This window comes from Physella acuta, unplaced genomic scaffold (genome assembly GCF_028476545.2).
Source record: "Physella acuta isolate Inbredline_101_S28 unplaced genomic scaffold, ASM2847654v3 ptg000098l, whole genome shotgun sequence".
NCBI classification, from domain to species: domain Eukaryota; kingdom Metazoa; phylum Mollusca; class Gastropoda; family Physidae; genus Physella; species Physella acuta.
This window is the reverse complement of record NW_026731618.1, coordinates 248,281-272,234: the sequence shown is the minus strand read 5'-3', so window position 1 is coordinate 272,234 and position 23,954 is coordinate 248,281. Positions and strand designations below refer to the sequence as shown.

The 23,954-nt window shown below is 43.9% G+C and overlaps 1 protein-coding gene across 1 annotated transcript; it reads left to right on the top strand.

Moving 5' to 3' along the window:
- Window positions 1–17,868: 17,868 nt before the first annotated feature.
- LOC131930207 (phospholipid-transporting ATPase ABCA7-like) lies at window positions 17,869–23,646 on the top strand. The gene is made up of 4 exons (XM_059286621.1): window positions 17,869–17,950; window positions 18,901–19,186; window positions 20,018–20,179; window positions 23,513–23,646. Exons 1-4 carry the CDS (start codon window positions 17,879–17,881, stop codon window positions 23,644–23,646), a joined length of 654 nt encoding a protein of 217 aa, XP_059142604.1. The 5' UTR covers window positions 17,869–17,878.
- Window positions 23,647–23,954: the final 308 nt, after the last annotated feature.

Here is a 23,954-nt window from a genome sequence, read left to right as displayed (position 1 = left end):
GGAAAAACTTAATCATCAAAACACGATCTTGGGGGACTTTAGTAGCAGAACTGTGTAAGTCTATGTAAACACTTGGCAGTGTCTGCCCTATGTAAGCACTAGGCAGTATCTGCCCTATGTAAAAACTAGGCAGTATCTGCCCTATGTAAACACTAGGCAGTATCTGCCCTATGTAAACACCTGGCAGTATCTGCCCTATGTAAACACCTGGCAGTATCTGCCCTATGTGAACACTAGGCAGTATCTGCCCTATGTGAACACTAGGCAGTATCTGCCCTATGTAAACACTAGGCAGTATCTGCCCTATGTAAACACTTGGCAGTATCTGCCCTACGTAAACACTAGGCAGTATCTGCCCTATGTAAACACTAGGCAGTATCTGCCCTATGTAAACACTAGGCAGTATCTGCCCTATGTAAACACTTGGCAGTATCTGCCCTATGTAAACACTAGGCAGTATCTGCCCTATGTAAACACTAGGCAGTATCTGCCCTATGTAAATACTAGGCAGTATCTGCCCTATGTAAACACTAGGCAGTATCTGCCCTATGTAAACACTAGGCAGTATCTGCCCTATGTAAACACCTGGCAGTATCTGCCCTATGTAAATACTAGGCAGTATCTGCCCTATGTAAACACTAGGCAGTATCTGCCCTTTCTGTACCATACAACACTTCTTGTTCCTGGTTTTTGTTTCATGTTTTGTTCCGAGACTGTGGTAGTCATGTTTTTCTCTGACGCTAATTTTATTTTTATTTTCTTGCTATTTTATTCTAATGGCTTCAATTGTATTTGAAGTCATAGCTGAACTGCTTTCTATCTGCCTTAAATAGTCATCATGTCTTATTTCTGTTTTTATTATGTTTGTGCGTGTTTAAAAAAAAATATAATTCAGTAGCCTTGTGTCTTACCCCAGTCTTGCCACTGGCCCTGTGTTTGATTATCGCCAAATGTTGTGCCTGGTTGTGTCTTACCCCAGTCTTGCCGGTGGCCCTATGTTTGATTATCGCCAAATGTTGTGTCTGATTGTGTCTGATTGTGTCTTACCCCAGTCTTGCCACTGACCCTGTATTTGATTATCGCCAAATGTTGTGTCTGATTGTGTCTTACCCCAGTCTTGCCACTGGCCCTATGTTTGATTATCGCCAAATGTTGTGTCTGATTGTGTCTGATTGTGTCTTACCCCAGTCTTGCCACTGGCCCTGTGTTTGATTATCGCCAAATGTTGTGTCTGATTGTGTCTTACCCCAGTCTTGCCACTGGCCCTATGTTTGATTATCGCAAAATGTTGTGTCTGATTGTGTCTGATTGTGTCTTACCCCAGTCTTGCCACTGGCCCTATGTTTAATTATCGCCAAATGTTGTGCCTGGTTGTGTCTTACCCCAGTCTTGCCACTGGCCCTATGTTTGATTATCGCCAAATGTTGTGTCTGATTGTGTCTGATTGTGTCTTACCCCAGTCTTGCCACTGGCCCTATGTTTAATTATCGCCAAATGTTGTGCCTGGTTGTGTCTTACCCCAGTCTTGCCGGTGGCCCTATGTTTGATTATCGCCAAATGTTGTGTCTGATTGTGTCTGATTGTGTCTTACCCCAGTCTTGCCACTGGCCCTATGTTTAATTATCGCCAAATGTTGTGCCTGGTTGTGTCTTACCCCAGTCTTGCCGGTGGCCCTATGTTTGATTATCGCCAAATGTTGTGTCTGATTGTGTCTTACCCCAGTCTTGCCACTGGCCCTGTGTTTGATTATCGCCAAATGTTGTGTCTGATTGTGTCTGATTGTGTCTCACCCCAGTATTGCCGGTAGCCTTGTGTTTGATTATCGCCAAGATTCACGGGGCCAAGGAGAGTATAGTGCAGGAGGAGAGTACACACGACGCGGGCTGGACCACGGCCTACGGAGTCAGACGGCTCATCTACTCTCCCATCTCGCCGGCCATTGAAAAACTCTTGCAGTTTGACAATGGCTCAAGATGTGAGTTGTGTGTATGTTTGCGTGTGTACTAGTCGGTGTGGGTGTGCGGGTCTGTGTTGACGTGTGTGTATTTGCTTGTGTCTTCTGGTAATTGTCAATAAGTGTGTGAAAAGTTTACATCAATTAAGGCGTTTCAAAGTATTTGAACTTTGAAACGGATGATGTTTGAATCGCACATGGCTTTTGCCACCATCCACCATTTTGTCCTAGTCGACTCGTACTTTTGCCACCATCCACCATTTTGTCCTAGTCGACTCGTACTTTTGCCACCATCCATCATTTTGTCCTAGTCGACTCGTACTTTTGCCACCATCCATCATTTTGTCCTAGTCGACTCGTACTTTTGCCACCATCTACCATTTTGTCCTAGTCGACTCGTACTTTTGCCACCATCCATCATTTTGTCCTAGTCGACTCGTACTTTTGCCACCATCTACCATTTTGTCCTAGTCGACTCGTACTTTTGCCACCATCCATCATTTTGTCCTAGTCGACTCGTACTTTTGCCACCATCCATCATTTTGTCCTAGTCGACTCGTACTTTTGCCACCATCCACCATTTTGTCCTAGTCGACTCGTACATGGCTTTTGCCACCATCCACCATTTTGTCCTAGTCGACTCGTACTTTTGCCACCATCTACCATTTTGTCCTAGTCGACTCGTACTTTTGCCACCATCCATCATTTTGTCCTAGTCGACTCGTACTTTTGCCACCATCCACCATTTTGTCCTAGTCGACTCGTACATGGCTTTTGCCACCATCCACCATTTTGTCCTAGTCGACTCGTACATGGCTTTTGCCACCATCCACCATTTTGTCCTAGTCGACTCGTACATGGCTTTTGCCACCATCCATCATTTTGTCCTAGTCGACTCGTACATGGCTTTTGCCACCATCCATCATTTTGTCCTAGTCGACTCGTACTTTTGCCACCATCCACCATTTTGTCCTAGTCGACTCGTACATGGCTTTTGCCACCATCCACGAAGCCGAGACCTATAGGGACGAACAATGGATTGACATGAGCAGCGTCTACTTCGAGCTGGAGGACGTCAATGTTTTACCGAGGAAACTCAAGTTCAAGGTCGTCTTATTGAAGGACTACTACCCGACGACTTTATATGGCTCGTACTTTGGTGAGAATTAAAAAAAAATGTTAGAGACGACAATGGCTATTGGGGGGGGGGGCAATATTTAAGTTGGTAGAGCACCGCCCCTGTGGGAGCAAGACGTGTACAGCTAAGATTTCTCTCCCTTTGTTCTGTTCGCCCAGACTACTGCGCCGAGTCCGTGAGCGTGCTGCAGTACAAATGGTCTCAGATCTTTGTTCTGTTCGCCCAGACTACTGTGCCGAGTCCGTGAGCGTGCTGCAGTACAAATTGTCTCAGATCTTTGTTCTATTCGCCCAGACTACTGTGCCGAGTCCGTGAGCGTGCTGCAGTACAAATTGTCTCAGATCTTTGTTCTGTTCGCCCAGACTACTGTGCCGAGTCCGTGAGCGTGCTGCAGTACAAATTGTCTCAGATCTTCATCGACTACTGGAGGCAAGAGCCGGCCGACGACTGTCCGGAGCCGCCCCCGCTGCTGCAGGAAATGCCGACCACCAGCTACGTGTACACCAAGAACGAGAGGAAGTTTGAGCTCAAGTTCTTCTTCCCGCTCATGTTCCTCGGCATATTCTCCCTCACCACCACCTTCATCGTGGAGGAACGTGAGGGCAGAATTAAGGTAAGGAGCGGGGGAATGGAGGGGTAGAGAGCGTTAATGTTACTGTATTCCCCGAGTAGCATAGGGCCTCAGCCATAGTCCCCCGATTTGTCCGGTCTTCGGCTGTAAGTTCTCGTCTCCCAAGACATCCTTGCAGTGTTTAGTTCTTTCATCTTCCCTAGGGGTTCCCGTCAAGCGCCTGGCTTGTCACATGTGTGTCTGCCTGTCCAAGTGTGTGTCCCACCCAGCGCCACGTTCTGCTCCTTATCTGTACTGGCATGGAATCTTGTCTTGTCCTTCTCCAGATATATTTATGTTAGTCTCTGTCCTGCTGGAATCTTGTCTTGTCCTTCTCCAGATATATTTATGTTAGTCTCTGTCCTGCTGGAATCTTGTCCTTCTCCAGATATATTTATGTTAGTCTCTGTCCTGCTGGAATCTTGTCTTGTCCTTCTCCAGATATATTTATGTTAGTCTCTGTCCTGCTGGAATCTTGTCCTTCTCCAGATATATTTATGTTAGTCTCTGTCCTGCTGGAATCTTGTCTTGTCCTTCTCACGATATATTTATGTTAGTCTCTGTCCTGCTGGAATCTTGTCCTTCTCCAGATATATTTATGTTAGTCTCTGGCCTGCTGGAATCTTGTCTTTCTCCAGATATATTTATGTTAGTCTCTGTCCTGCTGGAATCTTGTCCTTCTCCAGATATATTTATGTTAGTCTCTGTCCTGCTGGAATCTTGTCTTTCTCCAGATATATTTATGTTAGGCTCTGTCCTGCTGGAATCTTGTCTTGTCCTTCTCCAGATATATTTATGTTAGTCTCTGTCCTGCTGGAATTTTGTCTTGTCCTTCTCCAGATATATTTATGTTAGTCTCTGTCCTGCTGGAATCTTGTCTTGTCCTTCTCCAGATATATTTATGTTAGTCTCTGTCCTGCTGGAATTTTGTCTTGTCCTTCTCCAGATATATTTATGTTAGGCTCTGTCCTGCTGGAATCTTGTCCTTCTCCAGATATATTTATGTTAGGCTCTGTCCTGCTGGAATCTTGTCTTTCTCCAGATATATTTATGTTAGGCTCTGTCCTGCTGGAATCTTGTCTTGTCCCTCTCCAGATATATTTATGTTAGTCTCTGTCCTGCTGGAATCTTGTCTTTCTCCAGATATATTTATGTTAGGCTCTGTCCTGCTGGAATCTTGTCTTGTCCCTCTCCAGATATATTTATGTTAGGCTCTGTCCTGCTGGAATCTTGTCTTGTCCTTCTCCAGATATATTTATGTTAGTCTCTGTCCTGCTGGAATTTTGTCTTGTCCTTCTCCAGATATATTTATGTTAGTCTCTGTCCTGCTGGAATTTTGTCTTGTCCTTCTCCAGATATATTTATGTTAGTCTCTGTCCTGCTGGAATCTTGTCTTGTCCTTCTCCAGATATATTTATGTTAGTCTCTGTCCTGCTGGAATTTTGTCTTGTCCTTCTCCAGATATATTTATGTTAGGCTCTGTCCTGCTGGAATCTTGTCTTGTCCCTCTCCAGATATATTTATGTTAGTCTCTGTCCTGCTGGAATCTTGTCTTGTCCTTCTCCAGATATATTTATGTTAGGATCTGTCCTGCTGGAATCTTGTCTTGTCCTTCTCCAGATATATTTATGTTAGGATCTGTCCTGCTGGAATCTTGACTTGCCCTTCTTCAGATATATTTATGTTAGTCTCTGTCCTGCTGGAATCTTGTCTTGTCCTTCTCCAGATATATTTATGTTAGGCTCTGTCCTGCTGCAATCTTGTCTTGTCCTTCTCCAGATATATTTATGTTAGGCTCTGTCCTGCTGGAATCTTGTCTTGTCCTTCTCCAGATATATTTATGTTAGTCTCTGTCCTGCTACCTGTCCATAATGAGACCATGACGCCATAAGACCATGACGCCATAAGACCATGACGCCATAAGACCTTGACGTCATAAGACCTTGACGTCATTTAACGCTGACGAAATGACCTACTGAAACAATCAGAGCCTGTCTCCCAGGAGTCGATGAAGCTGATGGGACTGAGCGAGTCTATCTACTGGCTGTCGTGGTTTGTGGTCAGCACAACAACTGGGACGGTCATCGCTCTCATGGGCGTCTGCGTCATGTACGTGGGGTACTCGGCCCAGGGTGCGGTGCTACTTGCCTCCCCCATCATCTTTTTTCTAATGGAGATGGTGTTTGTCGGCAACACTATATCAGCTGCCTGTGTCTTCTCTACGGTCATAAACAAAGGTAAAGAAAACAAACTTTAGTCAGGTAAACAAAACAAACTTTAGTCAGGTAAACATACACACTTTAGTCAGGTAAACATACAAACTTTAGTCAGGTAAACTTACACACTTTAGTCAGGTAAACATACAAACTTTAGTCAGGTAAACTTACACACTTTAGTCAGGTAAACATACACACTTTAGTCAGGTAAACATACAAACTTTAGGCAGGTAAACATACAAGCTTTAGTCAGGTAAACATACAAACTTTAGTCAGGTAAACATACAAACTTTAGTCAGGTAAACATACACACTTTGGTCAGGTAAACATACACACTTTAGTCAGGTAAACATACAAACTTTAGTCAGGTAAACATACAAACTTTAGTCAGGTAAACATACACACTTTAGTCAGGTAAACATACACACTTTAGTCAGGTAAACATACACACTTTAGTCAGGTAAACATACAAACTTTAGTCAGGTAAACATACAAACTTTAGTCAGGTAAACATACAAACTTTAGTCAGGTAAACATACACACTTTGGTCAGGTAAACATACACACTTTAGTCAGGTAAACATACAAACTTTAGTCAGGTAAACTTACACACTTTGGTCAGGTAAACATACAAACTTTAGTCAGGTAAACATACACACTTTAGTCAGGTAAACATACAAACTTTAGTCAGGTAAACATACACACTTTAGTCAGGTAAACATACACACTTTAGTCAGGTACACATACACACTTTAGTCAGGTAAACATACACACTTTAGTCAGGTAAACATACACACTTTGGTCAGGTAAACATACAAACTTTAGTCAGGTAAACATACAAACTTTAGTCAGGTAAACATACACACTTTAGTCAGGTAAACATACAAACTTTAGTCAGGTAAACATACACACTTTAGTCAGGTAAACATACACACTTTAGTCAGGTACACATACACACTTTAGTCAGGTAAACATACACACTTTATTCAGGTAAACATACACACTTTGGTCAGGTAAACATACAAACTTTAGTCAGGTAAACATACAAACTTTAGTCAGGTAAACATACACACTTTAGTCAGGTAAACATACAAACTTTAGTCAGGTAAACATACAAACTTTAGTCAGGTAAACATACAAACTTTAGTCAGGTAAACATACACACATTAGTCAGGTAAACATACACACTTTAGTCAGGTAAACATACACACTTTAGTCAGGTAAACATACAAACTTTGGTCAAGTAAACATACAAACTTTAGTCAGGTAAACATACACACTTTAGTCAGGTAAACATACACACTTTAGTCAGGTAAACATACAAACTTTAGTCAGGTAAACATACAAACTCTAGTCAGGTAAACATACAAACTTTAGTCAGGTAAACATACACACATTAGTCAGGTAAACATACAAACTTTAGTCAGGTAAACATACACACATTAGTCAGGTAAACATACAAACTTTGGTAAGGTTTGATCTAGTGGCCTATGAAGATTGAGCCTGTGTTTGCTGGTGTACACAACAGCCAACATCATGTTCCGTATCGTGTTCCGTATCGTGTTCCGCATCATGTTCCGTATCGTGTTCCGCAGGTCGGAACGCGGCAGCCCTGACTGTGGTGGTGTATATCGGAATTGGGCTGGGCTCCACCGCTCTCCTCCCGTACGTGACTAACAGGCTGCAGCTGTACTTGGTGGGCGTGGCCGTCTACTACTTTGGTTTCGCTGTTGAAATAGACGTGTTGGTCGCCAAAGAATTGAAAGGTAAGTTTTTGTATTTAACTATATATTACTTATTTAATCTGTCTTTTTTTTTGGTCTACCTCACCCATGCGGCGTGTGGTTAGTCTACCTCACCCTTGCGGCGTGTGATTAGTCTACCTCACCCCTGCGGCGTGTGATTAACGTACACTGAGGATCTGTGTTACGCTATTTCTCCTATTTGAAACTGTAGTCCAGTTTTCTTTACTTCAAAGTTTTGGCTCCCCAAAGACGCTCTCACTAAATGATGAGCTCTCCCTCCAGCCCACAGACTAGGGTTCTACTCCATGTTCCTCAATGACGAGGCCCCACACCAAACGTTCTTTGACGGGCTTGTTTTGATGGTCCTCAACACCGGCTTCAACATCTTCTGCCTGTGGTACCTCAGCAACGTCACCCCCGGGGAGTATGGCATACCGCAGCCTTATGATTTCCTCTTCTCGGTGAGACATTGCTTCTTTGCTTCACTTAAAATAGGGGAGGGGGTGGGGGTGGGGGGTGTCGTTGTGGTTGCTATCTTTTCCTGTCCAGAAGTATACAACATTGTAGCATGCTGACTAATGATGAAAACAATTATGGCATGGTGTAGGTTCAGCCTGAGGGTGGGGAGGAAACAGGAGGGTGGAGGGTGAGCAAAAGTTTCGCAGCTGAGGAGTTCGTGTGTGAGTGGGAGAGGATGTACTAGGAGGACCAAATGCTAACTGCAAATAAAACGTAAAACTACAAACTATCCCAAACGACAAATGCTAATTACAAACAAAACGTAAAACTACAAACTATTCCAAACGAAAAATGCTAATTACAAACAAAACGTAAAACTACAAACTATTCCAAACGACACAATTTCTGCTTGACAACCGAGTCTGTAAACTAAAACGATCCCCACTGCCAACACGGGTGTGAGGAGAATCGAATGCTCCACAGAAAAGCTACTGGTTCCCGTCAGACGTCCAACAGCAGATCCCAGACATGCCTGCGGAGAACCGGAACTACATTGAGGACCCGCCTGCAGGGCTGACCGCTGGCATCAAGGTCCGCAACCTGGTCAAGGTAGGGTTACATGTCGTTAGGAGTATACAGGTAGGTTTGTGTATCGTTAAGTAGTACACAGGTAGGTTTGTGTATTGTAAAGGAGTATACAGGTAGGTTTGTGTATCGTTAAGGAGTATACAGGTAGGTTTGTGTATTGTAAAGGAGTATACAGGTAGGTTTGTGTATCGTTAAGGAGTATACAGGTAGGTTTGTGTATCGTTAAGTAGTACACAGGTAGGTTTGTGTATTGTAAAGGAGTATACAGGTAGGTTTGTGTATTGTAAAGGAGTATACAGGTAGGTTTGTGTATCGTTAAGGAGTATACAGGTAGGTTTGTGTATCGTTAAGTAGTACACAGGTAGGTTTGTGTATTGTAAAGGAGTATACAGGTAGGTTTGTGTATTGTAAAGGAGTATACAGGTAGGTTTGTGTATCGTTAAGGAGTATACAGGTAGGTTTGTGTATCGTTAAGGAGTATACAGGTAGGTTTGTGTGACGTTGTGTCAAACAGATGAAATCCCATATAGAGCATATGTCGACTGGTCTCTTAAAAATGTGAGATACATATAAATGAGACTTTGTGCATTATTTGTATGCGTGTATTTGGAAATATGTAACGGGGAGTGTTTGGAGGTCGTATGTCTAATTGATATATCGATTTATAAGTCAGGGTGGGTTATGGGTGTAGTTCAAGTTCTGATGGGGTCAAATTTTGTTGCAGGTGTTTGGTCAACAAATAGCTGTAGCTGGGGTCAACATGGACCTCTACATGGGGCAGATCACCGTGCTGCTGGGGCATAACGGGGCAGGGAAGACAACTACCATCAACATGATCACAGGTTGTCGAGAAACTACCTCTTATCTGCTGTTTGACTGTGGATAAGAAAACACATTATTCCCAAACTTCTCTTTTTCTTAACCAGAATATTTGTGTCATGTTTCTTGTCAGGGGAATATTTGTGTCATGTTTCTTGTCAGGGGAATATTTGTGTCATGTTTCTTATCAGGTTTTCTGCCTCCTACAAGTGGAACAATCACAGTTCAAGGTCACGACCTCGCTACCAACACGAGCGAGGCCAGGGAGTTTATCGGTCTGTGCCCACAACACGGTGTCCTCTTCCCTAAGCTCACATGCTATGAGCATCTCAAGTTCTTTCTCAAGGTAAATCTATCACACACGACAAACATCTAGGTAAACCTACTTGTCACACACACACAGAAAATCTAGGTAAACCTACCAGTCACACAAACATCTGGGTGAACCTACCTGTCACACAACAAACATCTAAGTAAATCTAGGTAAACCTACCGGTCACACAAACATCTAGGTAAACCTACCGGTCACACAAACATCTAGGTAAACCTACCGGTCACACAAACATCTAGGTAAAAATACCTGTCACACAAACATCTAGGTAAACCTACCTGTCACACAAACATCTATGTAAACCTACCTGTCACACAAACATCTAGGTAAACCTACCTGTCACACAAACATCTAGGTAAACCTACCTGTCACACAAACATCTAAGTAAACCTACTTGTCACACAAACATCTAGGTAAACCTACCTGTCACACAACAAACATGTAGATAAACCTACCTGTCATACACACACAAAATCTAGGTAAACCTACCTGTCACACAAACATCTAAGTAAACCTACCTGTCACACAAACATCTAGGTAAACCTACCTGTCACACAAACATCTAGGTAAACCTACCTGTCACACAAACATCTAGGTAAACCTACCTGTCACACAAACATCTAGGTAAACCTACCTGTCACACAACAAACATCTAGGTAAACCTACCTGTCACACACACACAAACATCTAGGTAAACCTACCTGTCACACAAACATCTAGGTAAACCTACCTGTCACACACACAAACAACTAGGTAAATCTAGGTAAACCTACCTGTCACACAAACATCTAAGTAAAACTACCTGTCACACAAACATCTAAGTAAACCTACCTGTCACACACACACACAAACAACTAGGTAAACCTACCTGTCACACAAACATCTAGGTAAACCTACCTGTCACACAAAATCTAGGTAAACCTACCTGTCACACAAACATCTATGTTAACCTACCTGTCACACAAACATCTATGTAAACCTACCTGTCACACAAACATCTAGGTAAACCTACCTGTCACACAAAATCTAGGTAAACCTACCTGTCACACACTTCAAATATTAAGGTCCGTCTAGTCCATCTTTGATACGAGTAATGTGATTTACTCATCAGCTCAAGGGCAAATACTCTGCCGAAGGTGATGAAGAGATTTACAAAGATCTGGATCTGATTGGTCTAGGGGGGCAACAACTCTCACAGTCCTCAGCCATCTCAGGCGGTCAGCAGCGGAAACTGTCTCTAGCCTGTGCTTTTGTTGGAGGGACGGAGGTAATGTTGGTGCTTTTGTTTCGGGACGGAGGTAATGTTGGTGCTTTTGTTGGAGGGACGGAGGTAATGTTGGTGCTTTTGTTGGAGGGACGGAGGTAATGTTGGTGCTTTTGTTGGCGGGACGGAGGTAATGTTGGTGCTTTTGTTGGAGGGACGGAGGTAATGTTGGTGCTTTTGTTGGAGGGACGGAGGTAATGTTGGTGATTATTTTTTTCTTTGTTTGTTGTGGAATTGCCATTGTTTCGTTGCTTTTTATTTCTAATTTTTGCCATTACACAGCTGGTGTTTCTGGACGAGCCATCGACCGGCCTTGACCCCGCCGCCAGACAGGAAATGTGGGCTTTCCTTAAGAAAATGAGAGAAGGTCGAACCATCCTTTTAACGACTCATTACATGGACGAAGCAGATGTACTGGGCGACAGAATCGCCATCATGGCGGAGGGGAGAGTTAAATGCTGCGGCACACCCATGTTTTTAAAGAGGGTTTATGGTGAGTAAATTAGATGGTTCAGTGTTGTAGCACACCTATGTTTTTAAAGAGAGTTTATGGTGAGTAAATAAGATGGTTCGATGTTGTAGCACACCCATGTTTTTAAAGAGAGTTTATGGTGAGTAAATTAGATGGTTCGGTGTTGAAGCACACACTCTTTAAAAACACTGCTGTGAATTTGTTTTAATCTAAGTTTTGCTGGCTTAAAATGTACATTTTAAAATACAAAAAATATTTGTCAAATGGGCGGCGCCTTCTGTATTTAATGATGTCTACCAAAGATGTATGGCGAGCCTTGGTTCCCGTCCGATAATCCAGTCTCAAATCTCGCTCTGTGGTACATACTTTAGGTACCGGCTATAAGCTGCGCATTGTAAAAGACGAGGGCTGTAGGAGGGACAGTGTTACCATGGAGATTCTTGAACACCTGCCTGACGCCATCTGCACGGTGAGTCATCAGATGCTATATCGTCCGTGGTCAGATCTTTGGTCAGATCTTTGGTCAGATCTTTGGTCAGATCTTTGGTCAGATCTTTGGTCAGATCTTTGGTCAGATCTTTGGTCAGATTTTTGCTCAGATCTTTGGTCAGATCTTTGGTCAGATCTTTGGTCAGATCTTTGGTCAGAACTTTGTTCCACTATGATCTCTTCGGTGATTGTCTGTTGACCTTGTGCTTTTCGCTTGGGTTTGAGAAGATATTCTATGTTGTCATAGAGATCGACTACGTGTGTTTGTGTGTTAACCTAGGGTGAAACTAGATCAGAGATCGACTACGTGTGTTTGTGTGTTTGTGTGTTTACCTAGGGTGAAACTAGATCAGAGATCGACTACGTGTGTTTGTGTGTTTACCTAGGGTGAAACTAGATCAGAGATCGACTACGTGTGTTTGTGTGTTTACCTAGGGTGAAACTAGATCAGTGATCGACTACGTGTGTTTGTGTGTTGACCTAGGGTGAAACTAGATCAGAGATCGACTACGTGTTTGTGTTTGTGTGTTTACCTAGGGTGAAACTAGATCAGAGATCGACTACGTGTGTTTGTGTGTTTACCTAGGGTGAAACTAGATCAGTGATCGACTACGTGTGTTTGTGTGTTGACCTAGGGTGAAACTAGATCAGAGATCGACTACGTGTTTGTGTTTGTGTGTTTACCTAGGGTGAAACTAGATCAGAGATCGACTACGTGTGTTTGTGTGTTTACCTAGGGTGAAACTAGATCTGAGATCGACTACGTGTGTTTGTGTGTTTGTGTGTTTACCTAGGGTGAAACTAGATCAGAGATCGACTACGTGTGTTTGTGTGTTTACCTAGGGTGAAACTAGATCTGAGATCGACTACGTGTGTTTGTGTGTTTACCTAGGGTGAAACTAGATCAGAGATCGACTACGTGCTACCAGAGAACAAGGAGCATCAGTACCCGGCTCTGCTGGAAGTGCTGGAGGACGAGGCCATGAGACTCAACATCTTGGGCTACGGCCTGAGTGCCACATCCATGGAGGACGTCTTTGTGAAGTAAGGCAGGCTAGGCTATTTGACGTCTTTGTGAAGTAAGGCAGGCTAGGATATTTGACGTCTTTGTGAAGTAAGGCAGGCTAGGCTATTTAACATCTTTGTGAAGTAAGGCAAGCTAGGCTATTTGACGTCTTTGTGAAGTAAGGTAGGCTAGGCTATTTAACGTCTTTGTGAAGTAAGGCAGGCTAGGCTATTTGACGTCTTTGTGAAGTAAGGCAGGCTAGGCTATTTGACGTCTTTGTGAAGTAAGGCAGGCTAGGCTATTTGACGTCTTTGTGAAGTAAGGCAGGCTAGGCTATTTAACATCTTTGTGAAGTAAGGCAGGCTAGGCTATTTGACATCTTTGTGAAGTAAGGCAGGCTAGGCTATTTGACGTCTTTGTGAAGTAAGGCAGGCTATGCTATTTGACGTCTTTGTGAAGTAAGGCAGACTAGGCTATTTGACGTCTTTGTGAAGTAAGGCAGGCTTGGCTTTTTGACGTCTTTGAAGTAAGGCAGGCTAGGCTATTTGACGTCTTTGTGAAGTAAGGCAGGCTAGGCTATTTGACGTCTTTGTGAAGTAAGGCAGGCTAGGCTATTTGACGTCTTTGTGAAGTAAGGCAGGCTAGGCTATTTGACGTCTTTGTGAAGTAAGGCAGGCTAGGCTATTTGACGTCTTTGTGAAGTAAGGCAGGCTAGGCTATTTAACATCTTTGTGAAGTAAGGCAAGCTAGGCTATTTGACGTCTTTGTGAAGTAAGGCAGGCTTGGCTATTTGACGTCTTTGTGAAGTAAGGCAGGCTTGGCTATTTGACGTCTTTGTGAAGTAAGGCAGGCTAGGCTATTTGACGTCTTTGTGAAGTAAGGCAGGCTTGGCTATTTGACGTCTTTGTGAAGTAAGGCAGGCTAGGCTATTTGACGTCTTTGTGAAGTAAGGCAGGCTAGGCTATTTGACGTCTTTGTGAAGTAAGGCAGGCTAGGCTATTTGACGTCTTTGTGAAGTAAGGCAGGCTAGGCTATTTGACGTCTTTGTGAAGTAAGGCAGGCTAGGCTATTTGACGTCTTTGTGAAATAAGGCAGACTAGGCTATTTGACGTCTTTGTGAAGTAAGGCAGGCTAGGCTATTTGACGTCTTTGTATCCTTATATAATATTGTATTGGTTTGTGTTTGCGTTACGTTTGTATTTGTGTATTGCATTTGCGTTGTGTTTGTGTTTTGATGTCGTTATATAGTGTTATATCGGTGGATATAATATCGTGATTCCATCTTTTCCTAGAGTAGGTGCGGGAGAGAGAGCGGAAGACGTCATCGAAGAAAGTATCAGGTAAGTCTTTGAAAGACACGGTATCAGGTAAGTCTTTGAAAGAGACGGACCAAGCACAGGACACAGAACCTTATCACGTGACTACAGATTTTTTTGGTGTACATCAACTGCATGTTTAGTCGCAGGCTCTGGTCTGTCCTTGTAGTCAGGGCATGACGGTAACAGCTACTGACAGCTGACTGACACAATGACATCAGCTGATTGACACAATGACATCAGCTGATTGACACAATGACATGAGCTGACACAATGACATCAGCTGACACAATGACATCAGCTGACACAATGACATCAGCTGACACAATGACATCAGCTGACACAATGACATCAGCTGACACAATGACATCAGCTGGCACAATGACATCAGCTGACACAATGACATCAGCTGACACAATGACATCAGCTGACACAATGACATCAGCTGACACAATGACATCAGCTTAATGACAGAATGACATCAGCTGACACAATGACATCAGCTTAATGACAGAATGACATCAGCCGACACAATGACATCAGCGTAATGACAGAATGACATCAGCCGACACAATGACATCAGCCGACACAATGACATCAGCTGACACAATGACATCAGCTGACACAATGACATCAGCTGACACAATGACATCAGCTTAATGACACAATGACATCAGCCGACACAATGACATCAGCTGGCTGACACAATGACATCAGCTGACTGACACAATGACATCAGCTGACTGACACAATGACATCTGCTGACACAATAACATCAGCTGACACAATGACATCAGCTGACTGACACAATAACATCAGCTGACTGACACAATGACATCAGCTGACTGACACAATGACATCAGCTGACACAATAACATCACTGACACAATAACATCAGCTGACACAATGACATCAGCCGACACAATGACATCAGCTGACTGACACAATAACATCAGCTGACTGACAGTGCTGTGTTTGATTACGTGTTGGCAGACATTGCTGCTGGATTCCCCCCCCCCCCCCCCACAGCCTCCCCCCCCCCCCCACAGCCTCCCCCCCCCCACAGCCTCCCCCCCCCATCCCTAGAGAGCTCTAACTTAAATATGATATTACTGTCATCTTTACAGAGAGAGATCGACCTTAAAATTCTCTATAGATCTGCTAGCGTCAGGTGGGTTTCATTATACATTTCTTGTACTTTTAGCGTGGCAATGTGTACTGATCTCCAATGTCAATGTGTGTAGATGTTAGATTGTTTATATCCCGTGACACAGTGTGTAGATGTTAAATTATTTATATCCCATGACACAGTGTGTAGATGTGTTACTGTTTATATTCCGTGACACTGTGTGTAGATGTATAACTCTGTATGTCATGAGCTCGCGCCGCCCAACAAATTGTGAATGGAATTATGGATCCACAGAAAAACTGTTCGGGAAATTTATGGAGTCTAAAAACAACGAAAGAGCTGTCCTCTTCTTCCAGCAGTTGAAGGGAATTTTCATCAAGAAGTTGACCCTGTTCCGGCGTAACCCGCTGTCGTCGTGTCTGCTGCTGGCGGTGCCCGTGGTGGTGGTGCTGCTGGGCGTGTACGGGGACATCGCCCGCCAGGTCACCTACGTGCCCCCCCTCGTCTTTAACCTTGACCGATTCTCCGGGCTTGTCGTGCCCATCTGGACCAATGAAAACACGTCCCTGGACCTGGTGGAAGCCTACAAGAAACAGTTTCGGTTCGCCAAGTTCCCAAAGCTCCTGACGGTAAGTGTGACGTCAGGACGGTTAGTGGGATGGTTAATGTGACGTCATGACGGCTAGTCTTTCGTTCTGACGGTAAGTGTGACGTCCTGACGATCAGAATGACGTTCTGACGGTTATGATGGTGAGTATGACGTCACTAATAAGGTATGAAGGAAGGTCGTGTTTAAAGTTTAGAGCACCTACGCCGTGGCGAACTTACTAGAGGCCAGTACACCTATAGGAAAAACTAGCAAGATTTCAGTTGGTAGGAACAGATATACTCTATTTTATCTGCACATAACACCGCCACTATGTCATGGGTTTATCCAAGTCTATACCTTCATATATAGACTACAACCACACATCTACCGTCATTGAAAACTGTCGACGTACATTCTCCCCTCCCCCCCACTACCACCACCGTTTTGTTACAGAACGACACCAACAGAAAACTGCCGACATACATTCTCCCCTCCCCCCCCCCACCACCACCACCGTTTTGTTACAGAACGACAGCAACAGGTACTTCCTGCAGTACGCCAAACAAAACGGCAAGGAGTTTTACGAAATGAAAATGGTTTTTGGTGTCAAGTTTGATCCTCCCAGGCCGACTGTGTTGTTCTTCCAAGGCCAGATCGTTCAGGCACAGGGCATTGCGGTCAGTATAGGCAGAAAGATAGGGGAGGGCGGGGGGTACATATGTCCCCGGGCGCCGACCATAGGGGGCGCCAAAATGGGTTGAACAAAAAATTAAAAGCTCATTTTAGCTGCAGTTTTGCTTTATTAATATAACAATATTGGGCGGGGAGGGGGGGGGGGGGCGCCAGATTGAAAGATTGTCCCCGAGCGCCGGAAAGGGTCGCTACGCCTCTGGGGCTGGGGGGGGGGGTTAGGTGTAGACAGGCACAGAGTATAGTGGTAAGGGGGGGGGGGAGGGTATTATGTATACATTTGGTGGTGGTGATCTAGATTTGGGGTTTCAGCATGTTGGGATGCTTGTATGACTGCCCTTTATGTCCGACTACTGAGATGACCTTCTGTAGGTCACACTACTGACCTGACCTTCTGTAGGTCACACTACTGACCTGACCTTCTGTAGGTCACACTACTGACCTGACCTTCTGTAGGTCACACTACTGACCTGACCTTCTGTAGGTCACACTACTGACCTGACCTTAGGTAGGTCACACTACTGACCTTCTGTAGGTCACACTACTGACCTTCTGGAGGTCACACTACTGACATGACCTTCTGTAGGTCACACTACTGACATGACCTTCTGTAGGTCACACTATTGACCTTCTGTAGGTCAAACTACTGACATGACCTTCTGTAGGTCACACTACTGACTTGACCTTCTGGAGGTCACAACTACTGACATGACCTTCTGTAGGTCACACTATTGACATGACCTTCTGTAGGTCACACTATTGACATGACCTTCTGTAGGTCACACTACTGACATGACCTTCTGTAGGTCACACTACTGACATGACCTTCTGTAGGTCACACTACTGACATGACCTTCTGTAGGTCACACTACTGACATGACCTTCTGTAGGTCACACTATTGACCTTCTGTAGGTCACACTACTGACTCGACCTTCTGTAGGTCCAGCTGCTGATTAACGCCCAAGTGGAAGACGCCCTGGGCGCAGATTTCGCCGTCGAGACGGGTGTGACACTGTACGAGCGGCCGGTGGAGAGGGCAAGGTCGACCTTCGAGTACCAGACTATGCTGGGGATCAGCTTCGCCATGGCCTTTATCCCAGTCTTGTTCATCAATAGTCTCATCTCGGAGCGGGCAGTAGGTCTTGGTTTTCTTATATCACAGGGGCCGGGCAGTAGGTCCTGGTTTTCTTATATCATTGGGAGCGGGCAGTAGGTCTATATTTACTTATCCCAAGATCTGTGAACCCCTTTATCCCAAGACCTGTGAACCCCCTTATCCCAAGACCTGGTAAACCCCCTTATCCCAAGACCTGTGAACTCCCTTATCCCAAGACCTGTAAACCCCCTTATCCCAAGACCTGTGAACCCCCTTATCCCAAGACCTGTAAACCCCCTTATCCCAAGACCTGTGAACCCCCTTATCCCAAGACCCGTGTACCCCCTTATCCCAAGACCCGTGAACCCCCTTATCCCAAAAAATGTGAGCCCCCTTATCCTAATACCCGTGTAACCCCCCCCCCCCCATATCGTAAAACCTGTGTACCCCCTTATCCCAAGACATGTGAACCCCCTTATCCCAAGACCTGGTAAACCCCCTTATCCCAAGACCTGTGAACTCCCTTATCCCAAGACCTGTAAACCCCCTTATCCCAAGACCTCTAAACCCCCTTATCCCAAGACCTGTGTACCCCTTATTCCAACACCTATGTACCCCCTTATCCCAAGACATGTGAACCCCCTTATCCCAAGACCTGTGAACCCCTTATCCCAAGACCTGTAAACCCCCTTATCCCAAGACATGTGAACCCCCCTTATCCCAAGATTTGTGAACCCCCTTATCCCAAGACCTGTGAACCCCCTTATCCAAAGACCCGTGTAAAACCCCCTTATCCCAAGACCTGTGTACCCCCCTATCTCCAGACCTGTGTACCCCCTTATCCCAAGACCTGTAAACCCCCTTATTCCAAGACCTGTAAACCCCCTTATCCCAAGACATGTGAACCCCCCTTATCCCAAGATCTGTAAACCCCCTTATCCAATCCCAAGACCTGTGAACCCCCTTATCCGTGACCCGTGTATCCCTAGACTGGCGCCAAGCTCCTACAAGAGATGAGCGGCGTCCACCCCCTGGCCTACTGGCTGGGCACGTTCGCCTTTGACTTCCCGGTGTTCCTGATGGTGGTGGCGCTGATCATCTGCGCCCTGAACGTCAACCCCTACATCTTCATCATGAACAACCGCTGGCTGGTCACCTTGACCCTGGCCACGGTCTACGGGCTGGCGACCTTCCCCTTCCTCTACTTCCTGCAGAACTCTTTCACGACGCCGTCACGTGGTCTGCTCGTCATCCTCATCGTTAACATCGTCATCGGTAAGTCAGGTCAGGTCAGGTGGTGGTAGATAATGATTGCTACAGTAGTGGTGGTGGTAGATAATGATTGCTACAGTAGGCGTGGTGGTGGTAGATAATGATTGCTACAGTAGTGGTGGTGGTAGATAATGATTGCTACAGTAGTGGTGGTGGTAGATAATGATTGCTACAGTAGGCGTGGTAGTGGTAGATAATGATTGCTACAGTAGTGGTGGTGGTCGATAATGATTGCTACAGTAGGCGTGGTGGTTTTAGATAATGATTGCTACAGTAGTGGTGGTGGTAAGTTATGATAATTTATACCAGGGTTTTTAAACACTGACATTCTGTAAATCCCCCCCCCCCCCCCTTCTATTATATCCTATATCGTTCAGTAGCTTCCTTGTACGTAAAAAAATAGTAACACATTACTTGTTGACCGGATACGTTATAGCGACAAAAGAGGTGGGGTTGTGTTGGGATTGGATTAGTTGCGTTTGGGGTCTGGGTTATGGGGTAGGGCTTGGTAATTACCAGAGTTAATGTTAAAGATATGAGAATAATGATAGAGGTCGACAGGGATATTGATGTGATAAGTACAGCTCTAATATATTCTCTAAGGAGGGCGTCATTGATCAGGGGGTAATGTGCTAGACCCATATATGTATATGTGTGTTTCTATGTGTGGTTGTGTATCTGTGTGTGTGCTCGTGTGCGTGTATGGGTGTGTACATATACTAGTCGCTAGTCTCTCCCCCCCCTCCCCACCAGCCCCCACAGTTTGAGCCCTTACACATCACCGGACTACCCCCCCCCCCCCGTCCCAATTTCTTTCATTCATTTTTCCTGCAGGTATCGCTATTGGCACAGTGATTGGTTTTTTCAAGCTGGGGGGCGTGGCCATTAAGGGCCATTGGGCCGTGTGGAACCAGGTGTGTAGTTTCGTGTCCCCCAACTACCTGCTGTCTGGGATGCTCATCGTCATGATGCTGCAAGTACCGTATGATGCCGTTGGTAAGGTGCTAAGGTGCTCAGCCGACTTTGTCTAGCCGTACCATGCCGTTGGTAAGGTGCTAAGGTGCTAATGTGCTCAACCTACTATGTCTAGCCGTACGATGCCGTACAAAAGTCTGCCAGCTCTCATGTCTGCAGGCATCATCGTGTGGCCGATAAGAATTGACCATTAGCTTGCAGGGGTCTCCAAACTTTTCAGCCCGAGGGCCGCATTGACTATCAGATAGCAGTTCGGGGGCCGAGAACACACTTGAGGTCCAAATAAAAAGAAATCAAAACATGGATGTTGTTTTTTCATAGGCGTAGCGACCCTTCCCGGCGCTCGGGGACAAACTTTTCGATTTTTTGCACCCCCCCCCCCCTCAAACTTTCGATTTGCACCCCCCCCCCTCGAGATTTCGATTTGCACCCCCCCCCCCCTCGAGATTTCGATTTGCACCCCCCCCCCATTCAAACTTTCGATTTTCACCCCCCTCAACCTTTCAATTTATTTTTCCAACCCATTTTGGCGCCCCTAAGGTCGGCGCCCGGGGACATGACAAGTTTAGATCTGAAAGCCTTTATGTGGGTGTATAAATCAGAAACTACATTTTCTTTCCCTTGTAATTTTAGGTTCAGAAAATTTAAATGACTAGTTATGTCTGCAGCAAAGGCCAATTTCCATACCCACTCTTCATCAGACAATAATGGCTGAGCCTTGCCTTTACTTTCCATGAAGTCACCTATTTCCTTTCTTAACTTAAATACTCTGCTAAGAGCTTTCTCACAACTTAGCCATCTTATTGCTGTGTAATATGGTAAATCCTGCGATACTGTGTCTGTTTCTTTCAACATGTCTCTGAACTGTCTATGGTTGAGGCCATGTGACCTTATCAAATTCATCATCTTCACCACAGGATTCATTACATAGCTAATGTCCATATATTTAGCACGCAAAGCTTGCTGGTGAATAATACAGTGCAGGAACATTGGTTCTTGAATGTTTTTCTGATTACACATCTGCTTCACTTGTCCAACCAAGCCTTTCTTTATGCCACTCATGTTCGTTCCTCCATCCACAGTCAGGCAACTGAGATTAGTCCAGTCCAAGTTATAATCAGCAAATGTTTTTTTTCAACTCATTGAATATATCCTCTCCGGTAACAGTGTCATACATGCTATGTAGAGAAGCCAGCTCTTGTGTTATGTTCATTTCTTCATCCACACCTCTAATGAACACAAGAAGTTGAGAGGTGGAACAGCTGTCCAGCGATTCATCCATTGCAATTGAAAAATGGCAAAACCTGCTTGCATGTTTCGTTATTTGAGTCACAATGTTTTCACCCATGTCTGCAACACGGCGGGCGATTGTATTTGCACCCAAAGCTACATTTTCAAATTGTTTTGACTTTTCTGGGCAAAGTTCCTCAGCCACCTTCATCAAACATTCCTTCACTACTTCACCATCTGTAAACGGTTTGCCACTTTTAGCCAGGACATAGGCAACATTATAACTGGCCTTTGTTAAGGCTTCATTTTCATTTGAGGATTTATTGATCAACGTCCTCTGAGATGTGAGTTGGTTTTTTAATTTAGAATATGTTTTGGCACGGACTTTACCCTCCAACTGTGCATATTTACCCTGATGTTTGCTTTGATGATGACGGCGCAGGTTGTATTCTTTCATCACAGCCACGGTTTCATTGCAAATCAGACACAGTGCTTTATCTCCGGATTTTATGAAGAAGTATTTCAAATTCCATTCTTCTTGAAATTGCCGACACTCATCGTCTATTTTCCTTTTCTTCTTCTCGGCCATCGATGAGAGCTAAAAATAAATGAATTCAACGTGAAAAAAAAAGTGAAACACGATATCGCTTAAAAAAAAACACCTGATTATGCGATGCCCAAAGATGCTGTAGGCCTCAGTTTACGCTGATTACCCCTTGGTTACGACCTAGCTAGGTGTAAGAGGCGTCGTGGGGCCTAAGATGAAACCTTTGCAGGGCTGTACTCAAACGCTTCCGAAATTTTCATGGCGATCGGATGAAAGATGTCGTAATGCGTAATAATTACAAAAACGTTTTTTTTTATATGTGTCAGCTCAAGCGTTGGATAACCTCCTGATTTAGGGGCCATCCACAACATGTCACATTTTTTAAACAACTCACAAAAAGCATGAACCTCGCCCCTAAATGACGTCATTTGGTAACAGTAAATGACTATAAATGGTGTTCAATCTATTTATTTACTAATGGTTAACCTTTTCTAAACAATATAAAAATTATCCTACCTTGTTTGTTCTGTGAATCAGATGCACCAAATACTATGCAAGTAAAAATTTGTCTGCTGACCAGTGCTTGCTAGTGTCTGACAAAATTTGAAGTGGCGAATACTCGGTTAGGAAGTTGACAAACGATACATTTATCTCTATTCGATACTTGCGATGCTAGAAAGAGGGGTGGGATGGGGGTCGGCTCGGGAAAAAACATGAAAAAGACAACAAAGCGCCGATGTACGCCAGAAGTTTGGGATGGTACTTTTCCAAAAGTCAATTATAAAACTTTCTCAGGGGAGATAATTCAAAGTATAGGCACTACAAGCTTACTATGACATTTCTTGTAAAAGTAAAAACAAGTTAACGTATGTAAAACCTAAGTTTCTAGTATTACGTTATTTTTGATAATTTGTAGGATACAGAATAGTACAGGATAGAAGCTATACGAAAATCACAAACACATATTTTACATTGAAAATGTACAAAGGACTTCGGGCCCCTAACCAATGGCACAAAGAAGGAACGCACATCATGAAAGCCCACTATATTTCTAGCGGCTTCTCGAGCTAGAGACTTTGTTGTTGTTTTTTTCAAAGAATTGTGCCGACGACAGCGTGGTTTATTTTAGAAGTAAGAGAGCTCGGATGAAAGCCCACTACATATCTAGCGGCTTCTCAAGCTAAAGTTTTTTTTTAAAAGAATTATGCCGACGTCAGTGTGTTTGATTGTAGGTTTTTTTTCTACCTAAATAATAAAAAAACTGGTTTCGGCAGATATGTTTGGGTTTTTATTGCTGAGGACGGCAAAACAAATAAAAATGTCCGTAACTTTTTCCGCAGCTAAAAAGATGTCCGCGGGCCGGATAAAACAGCCTCGCGGGCCGCATCCGGCCCGCGGGCCGTAGTTTGGAGACCCCTGAGCTTAGGTATCACCAATTAGCATTATAATTTCATTGTATCATATGTCTATCACATTTCGAACCTGTCTAAATATCATTGTATATCACCTGTCTTAATTTGATTACACCTCTTCATGAATGTTATTCTATCACATGCTTGAATGTCAATCTACCACAGATGGCTTCCAGTTTCTCTTCTCACGCGATCACAACTTCCTGACAGAAAACAGCTACAAACTTTTGTGTCAGGCGGCCGTGGCCTGGGTGTTGGTCATCTTGTTGGACTACAAGGTCCATAGGTCATTCTGGTAGGTTGGTCATCTTACTGGACTACAAGGTCCACAGGTCATTCTGGTAGGTTGGTCATCTTGTTGGACTAAAAGGTCCATAGGTCATTCTGATATTTATATATATATATATATATATATATATATATATATATATATATATATATATATATATATATATATATATATATATATATATATATATATATATATATATATATATATATATATATATATATATATATATATATATATATATATATATATATATATATATATATATATATATATATATATATACATACTCTTAAAACAGCAGAAGACGTATCACAT